This window comes from Opisthocomus hoazin, chromosome 7 (genome assembly GCF_030867145.1).
Source record: "Opisthocomus hoazin isolate bOpiHoa1 chromosome 7, bOpiHoa1.hap1, whole genome shotgun sequence".
NCBI classification, from domain to species: Eukaryota; Metazoa; Chordata; class Aves; order Opisthocomiformes; family Opisthocomidae; genus Opisthocomus; species Opisthocomus hoazin.
Genome location: NC_134420.1, coordinates 45,538,234 through 45,553,673, shown reverse-complemented (window position 1 = coordinate 45,553,673; position 15,440 = coordinate 45,538,234). Strand labels below are relative to the sequence as shown.

General features: G+C 43.9%; 2 protein-coding genes across 4 annotated transcripts in view; both read right to left on the bottom strand.

Moving 5' to 3' along the window:
• Window positions 1-15,407, bottom strand: part of PRORP (protein only RNase P catalytic subunit) — a 55,044-nt gene extending 39,637 nt beyond the window's left edge. The window contains exons 1-4 of one of the 3 annotated variants that reach the window (XM_075425541.1): window positions 15,243-15,407; window positions 13,303-14,718; window positions 11,047-11,094; window positions 3,784-3,916 (exon numbers count right to left, since the gene is read on the bottom strand). In XM_075425541.1, coding sequence (XP_075281656.1) covers window positions 3,784-3,916; window positions 11,047-11,094; window positions 13,303-14,303 — 1,182 coding nt within the window. In that variant the 5' untranslated portion in view covers window positions 14,304-14,718; window positions 15,243-15,407. Of the gene's footprint in view, window positions 1-3,783; window positions 3,917-11,046; window positions 11,095-13,302; window positions 14,719-14,813; window positions 15,038-15,242 lie in introns of those variants that run through there. The other 2 variants (XM_075425538.1, XM_075425539.1) reach the window with 2 other exon arrangements.
• Window positions 1-15,440, bottom strand: part of PSMA6 (proteasome 20S subunit alpha 6) — a 242,834-nt gene that overhangs the window by 60,397 nt on the left and 166,997 nt on the right. The gene's annotated exons all lie outside the window — the stretch shown is intronic.

Below are 15,440 nucleotides of genomic sequence, written 5' to 3'. Positions count from 1 at the left end.
GGAAATTTCTTTGCTCCCCTGCAGTGACAGGGAGGAGGTAACTTAGGTGGGAACAGAGGCAGAGGAGGTAAATGGCACACATAGCCTGGGCTGTGGCACACACTGTGCACACAGTATTGTTTGTTTGCCAGGAAGGGGTTTTCTGCTCTTCAGCCCCTGATCTTCTCAGGAGACCCAGCAGGTCTAACTGAATTCACTAGCCTTCTCTCTCTCCCTAAGCTCAGGCAAAGAAGCCATGACATCCAGGTGCAAGATGAACAGCCACAATCACCCAGGCATCTCAGGGCACATAAGGGTAGCTCACCTTGGAAACAGCTCAAGTGCAGGCAGTTTAGCTGACTTTGACCACCAGCTGAGAGTCAACAAAGCAGGCAAAAGAATGAGAAGATCACACTGGAAGTTGGGAGTGAAGGGTCTGCCAGATGGGGTTAGGGATGACTGTGTCAGACACAGTTTTCATAGTTTGGAGTACACAGGGTTTTGGAAGGAACAAACTACTCCATTCAGAACAGGACCAACGTATACCACATAGGGCTCTGGGGCAAATTCTGGAGTTGGGAAACACGCACGTGTGGAAGGAGAACCAAAGCATTATAGAAAAGACATCAATCTAAAAGTAAGAGATAAAGCTTTATTTTCAAGGCTCCTTGGAAACAGCACAACCTCATTCAGCTGCAAAAATAACACTGAGATGAATGGGTCACTTCCTCTTCCCCTTCAGTCTCTTATATTCTAAAGGAGTATGTAAAACCCCTTTACACACTTTGCCCAGATCTAGTGCAGGGACTTTACATGCCCAGAAACCCATCTCTTCCTGCCTTCTTGACAGCACATACACATCTCCCATGTGCTCCTGCACAACAGTCTTTTCAGGCCTATCAGGGGTATGAAGTAGCCACTAAGGGAATGAAATTACTGCATTTGCTTATTTGAGACAAACACCTGGGAGCAGCTGCACCATGAAAGTCATCACAGTAAAAGTTGATTCTGCCACTCAGTATAGTGATTATGTCATCTCAGTCTCAATGGCGTAGGTCCCAATTAAATGCAGCCAGAGTAAACACGCATCCGACTGAAAACATCATATGGACATTGGTACAAAAGGTGACAGTCTTGTTACAATTGTTGTGTTTCTATGGCAGCCTGCAAGGTTGGAGCTCGCTATAGTAGATCATCATGTGATATCCTAATAGAACTTTCAATAGTCATGCATGAAGATCTGAATCAATGTCTATTTTTAATGTGCAACAGGTATTTTCTTACTGCAGATAATCAGTTTTATAGCTACTGCAAGCCATCTTTTCAACATATTTGTCAAAAGTGTTCACTACCATTCTGATGTAACAAACCTAAGTTGTTTGATTTTCTTTCCTACAACTAATTACAAAAAAGATTATTTCTTTTTCAATCACAGTACAACAGACTACTTTTGTGTGATCCTCAACAAACCCAATCTTTGCTCCTAATTTTCTACTCTGGTCACATTTATTCTTGAGATAAACAAAATCAAATAAAGCAATGAGGCTATTGCAAAATTAAGACAAAAGACTATTCCTCAGTGAAGGAAAAAGCAGATTCCAAATGCGTTACATATTCAATTTGAAACATTGTTGGAAACTAAATGTTTAGAGCTCAAAACAACTCAAACTGTTTCCCTGACTAACCATTTCATTGCAAGAAACACAGATGCACTAAAAAAAACTAGTTAGGAGAAAAGACAGAATAGAAAGCTAAAATGTTTTCCATTTCAATTGCAGTTACTACATAAAAGTGACTGACTGTGAAATGGAAACCCCCCTCTCAGATATATTTGCTTACATCCTATTTTCAGCCTCTTCACCTAGTTTCCCCTCTGGAAAACCCTGGCTGCAGGAGAAGTCACACAGTCTGGCATACCTAAAACGGGCAGCGTATTTTCATCACCACACGTCTGCTTTCACAGCACAAAGGCAACGAAAAAGTCCCAAATTTATTTCTGGAGACCTCTGACACACCACGACACTGTTTTGCCTCTACCCCTACATCCATGCTCAAATTTCACTGAGGGAGCAGACTTTAAGTGGTACAGCCAACAGTAAACACATGCTGTTCATCTCCATTCAGCCTCCTGATGACTGCCTGCTGATATGAAACTGGAACAAGGTCAGCTTGGAACCAGCAAGTGGGTGGCCCCAGAGTGGTAAAGGACAGAATTTCAGCTGTCACATGGACCAACAAAATCTACTGACATCAAAACCTGAAATAGTGTATTGAGTCTTTGTTTCTTTAGACTTCATTTCATCAGTCAGGTTCTCAAACAGGGGGAACATCATTTCCATTACTGCTCAGCCTGAGTGCGAGTATCCTGTTACTGGAACTCCCTTCCTAAATCTCCCTGCCTTCAACTGGTACTGCTAATCCAGCCCTCTGTACTTGACAAACTCGACATTTTCAAGCCAGCAGTCACCACAGAGAACAGACATGAAACTTCACAGACCAGGCAGTTAACTGGTTAAGGAATCATAAGTTATGTTGTCGTGGCTTTCTTTAATAAACTAACCTCAACCGTAATTTTCACAAAGGCTTTTAGAGACCAGACAGAGTTAGCTGTATAGTGTGCAATAAAATGCATCCTTTTGTTTATCGTATAATATTTTAGGACATCAGTACTGTAATATTACAGTACGCCATTTTAAACACTTCAAATCATTGCTGTGTTTTTAGGGTAATTTTACTCCCCTGCACAATTCACAGCTAGATCAGCTCAACGCCCTTAAGTGGGGAGAAACTCTGGTTGGAAACCAGGCGTCCGGACCGCTGCCTGCAGCCACCACCCGCGCCGCAGCCCCAGCTCTTCCCCGCGCCACGCCTGCGTCACCGGGAAGCCCGCGGCGCTCGACCCGGCGCCGCCAGGACCCGCGCCAACGCCGCCACCCAACCGTGCCAACGCCGCCATCGCCGCCGCGGCGCGGGGCGCGGGCGCCCCCTAGCGGACCGCGTCTCGGCCCGCACCGCCACGCCCGGACTCCCCCCGCACCGCTTAGCTTGGCCTAGTTATGGGGCTTTATGCCGTATTGAAAACACAGCTTTTGAAGGACTGAAAGATTTCCATACTTTTTAATTTTTTCATGTAAAAAAAAAATCCCTACATTTAAATTATTTCAGTATCCATTAACAGCTGACTGAAAAAAAGAAGAATCACAGAATGGTAGGGGTTGGAAGGGACCTCTGTGGGTCATCTAGTCGGTCCCTCCTGCTGAAGCATGGTCACCTACAGCAGGCTGCACAGGACCTTGTCCAGGCGGGTCTTGAATATCTCCAGAGAAGGAGACTCCACAACCTCCCTGGGCAGCCTGTTCCAGTGCTCCGTCACCCTCAGAGGGAAGAAGTTCTTCCTCATGTTCGGACGGAACTTCCTGTGCCTCAGTTTGTGCCCATTGCCCCTTGTCCTGTCGCTGGGCACCACTGAAAAGAGTCTGGCCCCATCCTCCTGACACCCACCCTTCAGATATTTGTAAGCATTTATAGGGTCCTCTCTCAGCCTTCTCTTCTTCAGGCTGAACAAGCCCAGCTCCCTCAGCCTCCCCTCGTAGGAGAGATGCTCCAAGAAGAAAGACAATATGACAGAGGTCAAGATTTAGACCCACTTCATAAACACAAGTGAAAAGGATACGTAGGATACTTCAGTATCTAGTGGCCTATTAAAGTCTAAAGCAAAGAAAAAAAAATTTGTGGTGTTTTCACCTGAACATTAATTGTGTATTACCCTCCTAGCCAATGAACCCGACAGCACACAAGACCTACCTGTGGGCTTGTCTTTCTGAAAGTGTCGGTTCCGTGTATCACATCCCTGATTATCCTTTCTCTGAGATTATTATATTCCTCTTCGGTGAGGTCACTGCTCTCCAGCTGATGGTTGCAAACTGGGCACTGTCCGCTGTAATAATAGTGAAGCAAGAAAATAAAAGGATAAAGGCTTTTAAATAAGAAATATGTTGCATTTTACTAACTTATTGAGTGTCTGTGTATAAGCACAATTCTTTACAAGAACTCAAACGTAGTACAATCATCAGAAATTAGTTGTACTCTTTCTGGGATGCACCCAAAACCTCCTAAAGTCACTAGAAATATTTTTATGTGATTTAGTGGGATCAGGATCAGAGATTTAACTCTAGAGATGTTTGAGGATTTAGGACTAAAACTCTGCATGACAGCATGGCAGGGGGGGTGGGGGTGGAAATAGTATCTAAACATTCACCAGCATTTATTTAGGCCTTGAGAGATCTGAGATCAATTCTCAGCATTACCACAAATTTCCACATCTCTGTTATGTGGAAGTTTCCCTACTGCACAGCAAAGTCACCATGGATCCGTACTGCTCAGATCTCAACGTGGGAAGGCAATGCCGTTGCACTGGCCTGGCCAGAACACGTGCAGTAGCTGTAGGCACACTAGTTGCAGTCAGCAGGCAGGCCACCAAGCCTTGGTCTAGCTATAAATCCATTCCAAAGAGTTACAAGAAAACGCACCAGTGAAATGCTCCACTATTGTGCCACTGACTGCTCCTACAAAAAAGCTAAGCTATCTGTGCCTGGTTTATCAAAGTTTGGTATAACCAAACCTGCCACAGGTGTAGGAATAACCCCACCCAAAAGAAGGACAAGAAAAAAAAAAAAAGAAAAGCTAACAGAAATCTTCTATATGGTTGGAAAAGCAAATAACAGCAAGACTGCCTTCTTTATGCCACTGGTCTTTTGCTGTCAGACTTCCCCTTATTTCTAGGCTAAGACTGTTTGTGCAGATCTCTCCAAGGTGGTCAAGGTGAACAGGCTGACAGCAGAATGTGACTAAAACAAAAATACTGTTTGCTATGAGAGCCCTCAGCAATACTAAGTCACACTGGCCCTGCCTATGTACGATGCCCAGTTCCACCAGAGATTTTCTAACATCAGGGTGACTGCACCCAACCAGAAAGCAGCTTTGCATTGCTATCTCCAGGCGACTAACCACTACTTGTTCTTTATTGCTAAGAAACTTCCTTTCCTGCTCTGTAGCTCGGGCTAACTATCATCACATGGATCTAGGAATGCAGACTGCTGCAGGTGAAAAAGCTCTGCAACTACAGTCAGCCAATGCCATCATTTAGCGTCCACTTCCCAGAGCCAGTACCACCACTCCACCACGCACAGCTGTGTCAGCGCCTGTACGACTGCATGCAGCACTGGGACAGTTTCCTGTCATTCACATCGTCCACTTCTCAGTACTCTTAGTTCACCTGTTGCAGGGCCAGCAGCTACGGTAACAATTGTGGTTCTGCAAATCCCAAACCACACATTGTTTTGTCTCTGACACAAACAAGAACTCTCCAGTGATCCGTCCATGCATGTTTTTAATATTAAAATACCAAAGAGATTGAAAATGTATCAAAAGAAAAGATTACAGAATAGAACAATAGAGGACGTGAAAAAAACAGACCTCAAACTCTTCAGTTTCCTCAGAAGAGTTCTGGCATAGAATCACAATCACAGAATGGTTGGGTTGGAAAGGACCTTTAAGATCATCTGGTTCCAACCCCCCTGCTATGAGCAGGGACACCTTCTACTGGACCAGGTTGCTCAAAGCCCCATCCAACCTGGCCTTGAACACTCCCAGGAAGGGGGCAGCCACAGCTTCTCTGGGCAACAAGTTCCAGTGCCTCACCACCCTCATAGTATAGAATTTCTTCCTTATATCAAATCTAAATCTACCCACTTTTAGTTTAAAGCCGTTACCCCTTGTCCTATCACTACATGCCCTTGTAAACAGGTCCCTCTCCAGCTTTCTTGTAGGCCCTATTCTGGTACTGAAAGGTCACAACCAGGTCCCCCCAGAGCCTTCTCTTCTCCAGGATGAACAGCCCCAACTCTCTCAGCTTGTCCTCATAGGAGAGATGTTCCATCCCTCAGATCATTTTTGTTGCCCTCCTCTGGATCTGCTCCAGCAGGTCCATGTCCTTCATGTGCTGAGGGCTCCACAGCTGGATGCAGGACTCCAGGTGGGGTCTCACCAGAGCAGAGCAGAGGGGCAGAATCACCTTCCTCACCCTGCTGGCCACGCTGCTTTTGATGCAGCCCAGGATATGGTTGGCCATCTGGGCTGCAAGCGCACACTGCCGGGTCATGTTGAGCTTCTTGTCAACCAGCACCCCCAAGTCCTTTACCTCAGGGCTGCTCTCAATCCATTCTCTGCCCAGCCTGTATTTGTGCTTGGGATTACCATGACCCAGGTGCAGGACCTTGCACTTGGCCCTGTTGAACTTCATGAGGCTTGCACAGGCTGGCCTGTCAAGGTCCCTTCCCTCCAGCATGGGCATCCCTTCCCTCCAGTGTGTTGACCGCACCACAGAGCTTGGTGTCGTCAGCAAACTTGCTGAAGGTGCACTCAAACCCACTGTCCACGTCGCCGACAAAGATGTTAAACAGCACCAGTCCCACTACTGACCCATGAGCAACACCAGTCGTCACTGGTCTCCACCTGGACATCGAGCCATTGACTGCAACTCTTTGAGTGCAAACACCCAGCCAGCTCCCTATCCACCGAGTGTTCCATCCATCAAATCCATTTCTCTTCAATTTAGAGACAAGCATGTCGTGCAGGACAGTGTCAAACGCTTTGCAGGTCATAGCAGATCCTGAAAACTTTTCCAGAACAGCATGAGTGAGGCAACGCTACAGAGAACATACAGATTCATGCCAGCCAAGAGGCACAACGTTTTGTCTAATCAACCTAGTGCTGCAAAAACTCCCCAGCACCCGGAAAGGCCATCAAAACAAACCACAACCACAAGAACAACGTCAACTGCTATGATCTGGGTTTTCATTCCCACAGCCTGCTAGCACAGCACACACATAATTCCAAGATGCAAAACAAGACAAGCCTAACTTCCACGGCCACCTCTGGATTTCTGTATGATCCCCCTGAACTATGTCTTGAGAGAAAGAACAAACATATTTTTTAATATCTAGCCTTTTCTGTTATTTCATGTCCCACAGCCACGACCTTTGCCCTAATACCAGGAAATCAAACTGGAACTGTCATGGCATCCATGTCCTATTTGTTCACTCTTTTCTTTCTTCGTTGTCTCTCCTGTTAGCCCCTATGAACTAAACACATAATCAACACAATGCCCAACTCCATATCCAAGTAAAAAATGTATGTCATGCATCACTACCATCAACCTCTGGGCCCGCCACAAAACCAGCATGTAAGGTGAGGTAACAGTGGAGGACTGAGACGAAAGAACCTGCATCTTTGCCTGAATTGTGAACTACCTTAACCTTTGGGTTTTCCTAAAAAACTTCTCTGAAAGTTTTGCAGATACACTTTCTAAAGACAAATCAATGAGCTGCAAATATACATAGACTTCATGGGTACACTTCTTGACTTCCATCTCTGATTGTGGGTTAAGCCTAGAAATTGCTCCAGGCTTAACTCTTTAATAATTACATGAAAAAGGAAAAAGAAATTATCAGATGGGACATTAACATACACTAAGGAAATTCACAGCCAGTTTGTTGTCAAGCACTTCTGCCAAGAATATTAGACATGAGATCCAGCTTATATCCTTATCACCAGACTGGACACTCCAGCCACATGACCAAAAAAATAACCAGAAACTAGTAGCTTTTCCAACAGGCAACAAAACGATGCTTAGTCTGAATGGGTCTTTGGTTCTTCCTGGCTGACAAACAATGACTTTTTTGCTCCTTGCTCCCACTTAGGCTTCTCTTACATACAGGACATGTTGCTGATGTTTCACATTTTTCCTTTCTATCATGTTTTCTACAGAAGCCTATATTCATCCAGCTGGGCATATTCTGAAATGAAGGAGTAACCATTCTTCTCTAAATCCATCCAAATACCTTATTTTCACAAGCACAATCTCAGAACTGAATCGTAGGATTTGAGCTTTAAGTGTTAAAATGGAATGAGTTATTCTCCCCTGGCTGTCTCCACAGAGATATCCTACTAGAGATGCCAAAGCTAAGTCACTCCAATTTTCTAAAACCATGGCAATCAGAAATGTTAAATTATCCCACCAATTGATGTCTAGTACAGATTAATGCACGTACCATAATCCAAGACTGCATTAATTGCAATGCTGACAGTGCACTGACTGAATCAAAAAAAGTCATGCATGGAATCTCAGCAATGGGCATTCACTGCTGCATACACACAATACGCTCCAGTTGCTCAACCCACTGTGGCCACTCGAGGCTTAGCCTACATATTAATATAAGCAATGAGACTGGCTGCTCACATAGCTGTAAAGTTACCATTAAATACATTTGATTGCACTGAATAACTTCACAGTTTAGCAACAGAGAAGAAAGACCTAACGAACTGTTACGAGACTATTTGAGAATCATTAAGCCTGAAGTTTAAGGACCTGTCCCATAGTTAACGTGGATCCTTCTGCCTACTTTCAGATTCCTTGAAAAAAACTACCAATTTCAGATTACTTGAAAAAAACAAACCTCCCATACCCCAACAAATCAACCCACCCCAACCACCAAAGCTCCTGAAGCCAGTTTCTTCTTGTGAATTCTCTATGTGGATCCCCAAAGGGAGCAGAAGCAAAACAGGCACAAGAAACACTCAGCATCTTGCAAGACTGGACCCTTAGTCTAACTGCTGCTTTTTCGCCATCATACCTTTAAAATTACTTTACAAGTTTTGTAACCTCTCATTGATCATTTCAGGATTTCACACCAAGAAATTCCCACACAGAAGGCTTTCACCACTGTAGGGTATGTAACTGTCCTTACAGCTAATTGACTATTTAACTACTTTGAGGGACTACTTTTTTGAGACAGATTTGGAGTATCATGGCACCTACGTACCAAGCATGAAGTCAGATGTGCTACAGTAATTTGAATGCAGGCTGAAACTTCAACTTGAGTGGCAGCTTTCTATAGCTGACCTTGGAAATCCAAAGCTTTTGTAACTCTCAAAGAAAAACGGTCAGCAAACTTCAAGGTTTGTTTGCAGCAGGTTCAAGATTCTGACTATCACAGTTCAAAGAAACTAGGAGCTCAGTGCTAGAGGATGAAGAAAATATCCTGGATATGAGCATCTTAGATATAACTGCCAGTATTTCTACAAAATCAGAGCAAGTCCATTCAATTGTCAAACTAACTTAGGAAAAAACAGTTCTTGTGGATTTTTAAACTCAAGACTGCTGTTTTAAGACATCAGTTATGCTGACTGCAGAGATGAGTCTAGTAACAATCACCACGTGAGTGTCAGAGACACATTAAGGGCTTCGTCCTTTACGATTAGGACCAAAAAAAACCCACAAAAAACCCCAACAAAACCAACAAACATTTTTTTAAATTTCTTAAATCCTAAAGATCTTTTCTGTCAGCAGCCACTTAATTTAAACACAACAAAACTCTTATATTCCTTCTCTTTTCTTTAAGCCTTTTTAATTTTATTCAAATACTTCTCCAAGTAGGCTACCTCAAACTTGTCTGTTTCAAAGTAGAAAGTGTTCATACAGTTCTCACAAATTAACTACCATACAGCACCTTGTCACCACTTTGTTCAGCTTCTTAATCCATCATATAATGTGAGGTGATCTAAGTTAGTCTAGCTCTCAAAGTCTGTAACAGAGTTGAAAGGCAGGAAGATAAAAAGCTGCCTCTTAAACAAGACAGTCAACTTTAGAATTTTAAAACTCTAAAGGTGGAAAAAGGTTGTATAGAATTTGGTGAATTATCATAATACAGCATAGTAACACACACTCACTCATACATAATTATAATCCATTTTACAGTAAACAATCCCTACTCTTTGGACAGTGAGTTACACTGCTTTTTCATGGGCTTCAAAAGCAGCAGACTCTACATATGCTTTTACTTCAGAGTATACAACAGCGTATTTTTATAAACCACCAAAACAACCCATAATCCGTTAGAGACATTCTTATAATGAATACATTCATAGTTGCCTAATTGCTACAAAACCACAGAATTTCGTTTCAAATAGAATACAGAATCACAGAATGGTAAGGGTTGGAAGGGACCTCTGTGGGTCATCTAGTCCAACCCCCCTGCCAAAGCAGGGTCACCTACAGCAGCTGCACAGGACCTTGTCCAGGCGGATCTTGAATATCTCCAGAGAAGGAGACTCCACAACCTCCCTGGGCAGCCTGTTCCAGTGCTCCGTCACCCTCAGAGGGAAGAAGTTCTTCCTCATGTTCAGATGGAACTTCCTGTGCCTCAGTTTGTGCCCACTGCCCCTTGTCCTGCCGCTGGGCACCACTGAAAAGAGTCTGGCCCCATCCTCCTGACACCCACCCTTCAGATATTTGTAAGTATATATTAGGTCCCCTCGCAGCCTTCTCTTCTTCAGGCTGAACAAGCCCAGCTCCCTCAGCCTCTCCTCGTAGGAGAGATGCTCCAGTCCCCTCACCATCCTCGTAGCCCTCCGCTGGATTCTCTCTACCATTTAAAATAGGAATTTACAGACACTGAGAAAACTGCCATGTAATAGAAACATATATCCAACACACACTCTGTGAAAACCTAACATAAGAATAATTCTGTCTTCACTGAAAATCCAGTGGGAAGGGATAACACTTCCATCTGTACAAATTAACTACAGTATGTGAATAGTATCAGTTTTCAAGAAGACATCCATTTACACACCAAAGCTGCTCTGTTAAATATCGTGTTAAACAACGGTATTATAAAGCCAACCAAAAAAGTAAGTCTTTAATTCCTGAATAGTAAACAAATAAGCCACCCATTAAAATGGCAGCTCTTATTTTTCTCTGTGTTTATCTGTCTTGGCTCTGCTTAGCATAACTCCTTTCCAAATGTGCATGCTGGGTCTTGTTTAATGCACAAGAATGAGTTCGAAACTGGAGTCTGGGAAATCATATGTGCACAACACAGGTTCATATTCTCAAGGATTAAAATATTTTCTTATATAAAGAAAGCTATTTTTTATAGTTATGAAAGAAGAGTTCAAGATAGAATAATCAAGAAAACACCTCACTTTTATTTAAAATGTTGCATTTACCTGTCTTTAATGTTGGTCAGGTGTCCTCTCCAGTTCCCTCCTGGTATACTAATATGCACAGAGGAAAAGATAAATAAAAACATTAGATTCTTATTTAACAATACTTGAATTACAGGTAAAGAATAATTCTATTCTGGTCAACATTTAGAAATAAAAGACCGATCAATCATCTACCCTGTAAAGAAATCATACAAAGATTCATATATAATTTAGCCACGCCCGAAAATATTCTATAAAGAAGCAGCATTTAACAACATGCAGAGAGCTAACACCACCAAACTCCCCAGTTTATGTTGCCCTCAAACATTAAAAACCGTACAATTAACCAGGTTGCACTGACAATTTTTAAGTTGCTGCCCTACACATTCATCAAGCATCTCAGAAACCAGACAGGAAAGTGGGAATCAAGATTTCTATGCATATGTCACCCTGAGATATTAAGAAAGATATTCTTACACCAAAATGCTGCATTGAGACTTTATGATTCCACATCGTTATCATCATCACCACCACTACCACAGCTGCCACCATGCTGGTGTAAATATTCCTTTTTGCCCACAAGATCCAAAACAGAACAGGTTACAGAATAGGAACACCCATGCCAACATACAACTGCAGACACCTCTGCCTTTGCCGCAGTGTTCATTATCATAGGCTCCACAATCACACATGCCATGGGCTTTGGAATAACCGTCCTGCTTCCACCCTCCTTTCCCATTTCTCATGCTGATACACAACGGTTCTTTAGTTTTCTTACAAAACACTACGATTCTTTCTTGCGCACTCAGATCTCTGTATTGGATGTGGCTTTACTCACTACTACAAGCCAATCGTGGTCTGCTCTTCAGAAAGAGGTTTTAAAAACACCTATTCAGTTACACTCACAGAGCTCACTTCTGTGCTTACCGTACCATTGGTTTCCTTTGCTGGCATTGTTTTTGCAAGACTAACAGGCTAGAAGTTATCAGATTCTATTTCTTTTTGGGGACTCCACATAAACTGCTTATTTATTTTCAATCACCAGCATATAGAAGTTCAGCACTAGCAATTCACACAGACAGGTAAACCTGAGCATTTTGTACAGGTTCACAGATAAAAATCCAGATGAGGTAACCAATCACCTAGTTTCATCCCTCTATTAGGGACTTTGTTCCTTCTTCATGTTTGAAACACTACTTCCTTTAGGGAAACACCCAATGTTGATCTTAAAATATTAGCCTACCACAATCTTTCATGAATCAAACACAGTATTAAAGATACAAACAGGAGTTTGTCTAGTTTCAGCTTCCAGCACTGGTTTGCCACTATTATAAAGGCAATATATAGCTCTTCAACGTACTCACTGCCCCTGCAGTCTCCTTGCCGAGGACTTTTTATTACGTTGAGTTTCCTGCATGTGCAGCACACACGTCTAGGTAAGTCCTTCTCTACTCACCGGGAAAATAGCACCCCACAACAGATTTTCATCCACTAAACCAGTTCATCTCAACTGAAGCCTACTCTGTCTGCTCCCAAGCTGCTCCCAGGAAATAAAATAGCTAGGGGACAGCAGTATAAACTATTCTAGCAATGGTAGTGCATTCCCACAGCCATGTTTTCCATCCAGGAAGACTAACTTGTAAAATGGCTGTGTCACATACATAAACCAAAGCCAACAGTTAAAAAAATGTCATAGATGGGCTCACATACAACAGCATGACAAACATGCAATGCGCTCAGGTGAACTACAGTGTGCCTGCGCAGCATTAACTAGTTGTAATTTGCAGTCTGACCATTACTACTCATGAAAACAAACTGTGTGGCCTGTTAAATACTGTGCTAAAGCAAAGAGCCTGCTGTTAAGATTATTCCTCTCCTATTATTCTATACAAAGTCAACATTTAATCTTCAATTAACCCAAGCTAAATTTGCTGCCTCTTTCCTTTAGAGAGAGAAACTATCTAATTTCCAAGTAATTTACCATGTCTACAGTCCAATAGATTATAGGAAAAACCCTCATACCTGTCAATATTGCTTATATACCAACCCCAGAAAGAGATAAAGCTGGATATTTTGGACAGCCATGATCCATCACAACTTCCTACCTTCTGTACCAAGGAATAATATTTAACAGGTAAAATCTTTCAAAATCAAAAATAAAAAGCATCTTTTCACGACAGCTAAAACGAGATGTTGAGCGATCTCATTAGAGTGATCTGTGGAATAATCTGAATCCCTTCCTCATGAACTGGAGCTTGCTACTGAAACATTATTTACCTTTCAAACCACAGCTTTATACTCCGCATAAATGTTTTGTGAGGGTATATTTGGTTCTCTCTCAAATATATGAGGATACCAAACAGCTCTTTTTGTAACTCAGCACCTTTCATACCCCTGCTGAAGTCAAAAAAGGCCTGCAGGACATCCAAGGTTGGGACCAAATCCTTAGACAACATTTCATGGTAAAGATCAACTGCGAGGTTCATTTCTCTGTGACGGCTGGCTGCTTTGATACAGGATTCATAGTTTGTCCGTGACGGAATCATAATATTTTTTACTTCTTCCAAAAGAGTCAAGGCCATTCTCCATTGATCTGAATTACTCAGCCCCTTGATAAGAAGGTTGTAAGCCCCACTTTCTAAAATCTTAAATTTGATTTTCATTATATCATACACATCACGGATTTCTGAAGTCTGCCCTTGCTGGACACACAACGCCAGATATTTGACCAACAAATTATATGCAATGTCGCCCTTACTCCTTGCCACATGGGTCAGCAACGACTTTGCCACATCAGTGGGGGTGTTGCACCTGATCATACTGCTAAACATCACTTCTTCAAACATTTCAGGTGATCGAAAGCTTTCCCTCAGCCTGTTCCATTCCTCAGCCTGCAAAGGTTTCTCCGGAGGTTGTACACTGGTAAACTTATGCCTTGACAGAACATGACTCATTAACTGTTTCTTCGGAGCTCCAACAGAGGAAGAAAAGTGGAGTTTCCCTTCAGATATTTCTTTAGTCTCCTCATCCCATCCTTTTCCTTCTTCATGATCAATTTCAGACCTTTTCTTGGTAGGAAAGACAGCAGTTTCTTTGGGATCCACTGGTAATGCAGTGCTGGAAGATGTCATAAAACTGAAACAGCTAACCTTTTCCCTGTTGAGGATGTTGAAAGATGCAACAAACAGTCGTTGGCATCTTGAAACAGGCCTGAACATACGATATTTCCACAGCAAAGCCTGAAAACCCTGTTGACTAGTTTGAGAAAAGAGTGCCATCACAAGAAGAAACTATCTATTAGCTCACTGTATCTAATGAAGTTGTAAAACTTAAAATGCTGACTGCATGGGGACATTTATTATAAAAGCCCAAGGGCTGTCAAGATGTATAAGCCTCAGTTTCAAAATGCTTGTTCTAGGAGTTCTTTCTGCCTCTTACAAAAACCAAAAAATAGTATAATCTTTTTTCACAAAAATCAGCCTCTTGAACTGTGACAACATTCATCCAAAATGAGGGTATCTTTCTTTCCAGAGAAGATGCTTTGCAGGTTTGCAGTTTATCATTTCTGTTTGTTGGCTACTGCAAAGACGAGTCCCGAGTGTGCTGTGTGCAGACAGGCAACTGTGACACAGCTAGGCAAAAAGCGCAGGTTTTGTTCTTCCCGCCTTTATCCAAGTCTGGTCAGAAGGCTTCCTAAAAACAAAAAGAACACCGCAACATCACGGCTTGCTCCGTGCTTTCCTGTCACACTCACATCTTCACGCTAGCAAACACAAAGTCCAAGGCACCTCGACGGCTTCAGGCCAGAAATCCCAATCCTGCTCCCTCAGGCAGCCGCAGCACGGGATTCCCAGGCTGGCTCCCTCGCACCTCTCCCAAAGAGGCAGAGCGACACCGCTGGCGCCAGCTCCAGTGAAACCCCACGTAAACGTTAGGTTATAAACGTCAGTATCGGGAGGACGACGGGCGGCCGTCGCGGCTCCTGAGGAGTCCCCCGCGGGGCCCAGCCCCGCCTCCCCTCCCCCTCTCCCTCGGTGCCCTCCGAGCCGGGCCCCGCCGCGTCCCACACACCACAACTCCCAGCGTGCACAGCGGCCCGGCCCGCCGCAGCGCGCCGCCCGCTGACAAAGTCTCTGTCTCTCTCCCCGCCTCCCACTCCCGCCCTCACCCCGCCAGCGCGTAAGGAAGCGCGGTCCCTGCGCTGGCTGCGGCCTTACCCCTCCGGGAGGGCCCTACCTCGCTCGGCGCGCAGCTGAGGGGACGCACGGCCGCCCGCGCGCTCGCCTCCCGCTGCCCCGAAAGCGCCGCCGGGCCCGCGCCGGCGCTCGGAGCCAATGGCGTCTCCCTGAGCCGGCCGACGTCATCCCGCGCGCCCGGTTAGGGCGGAAGGGGTCGCTCCGCCATATCGGGCGCGG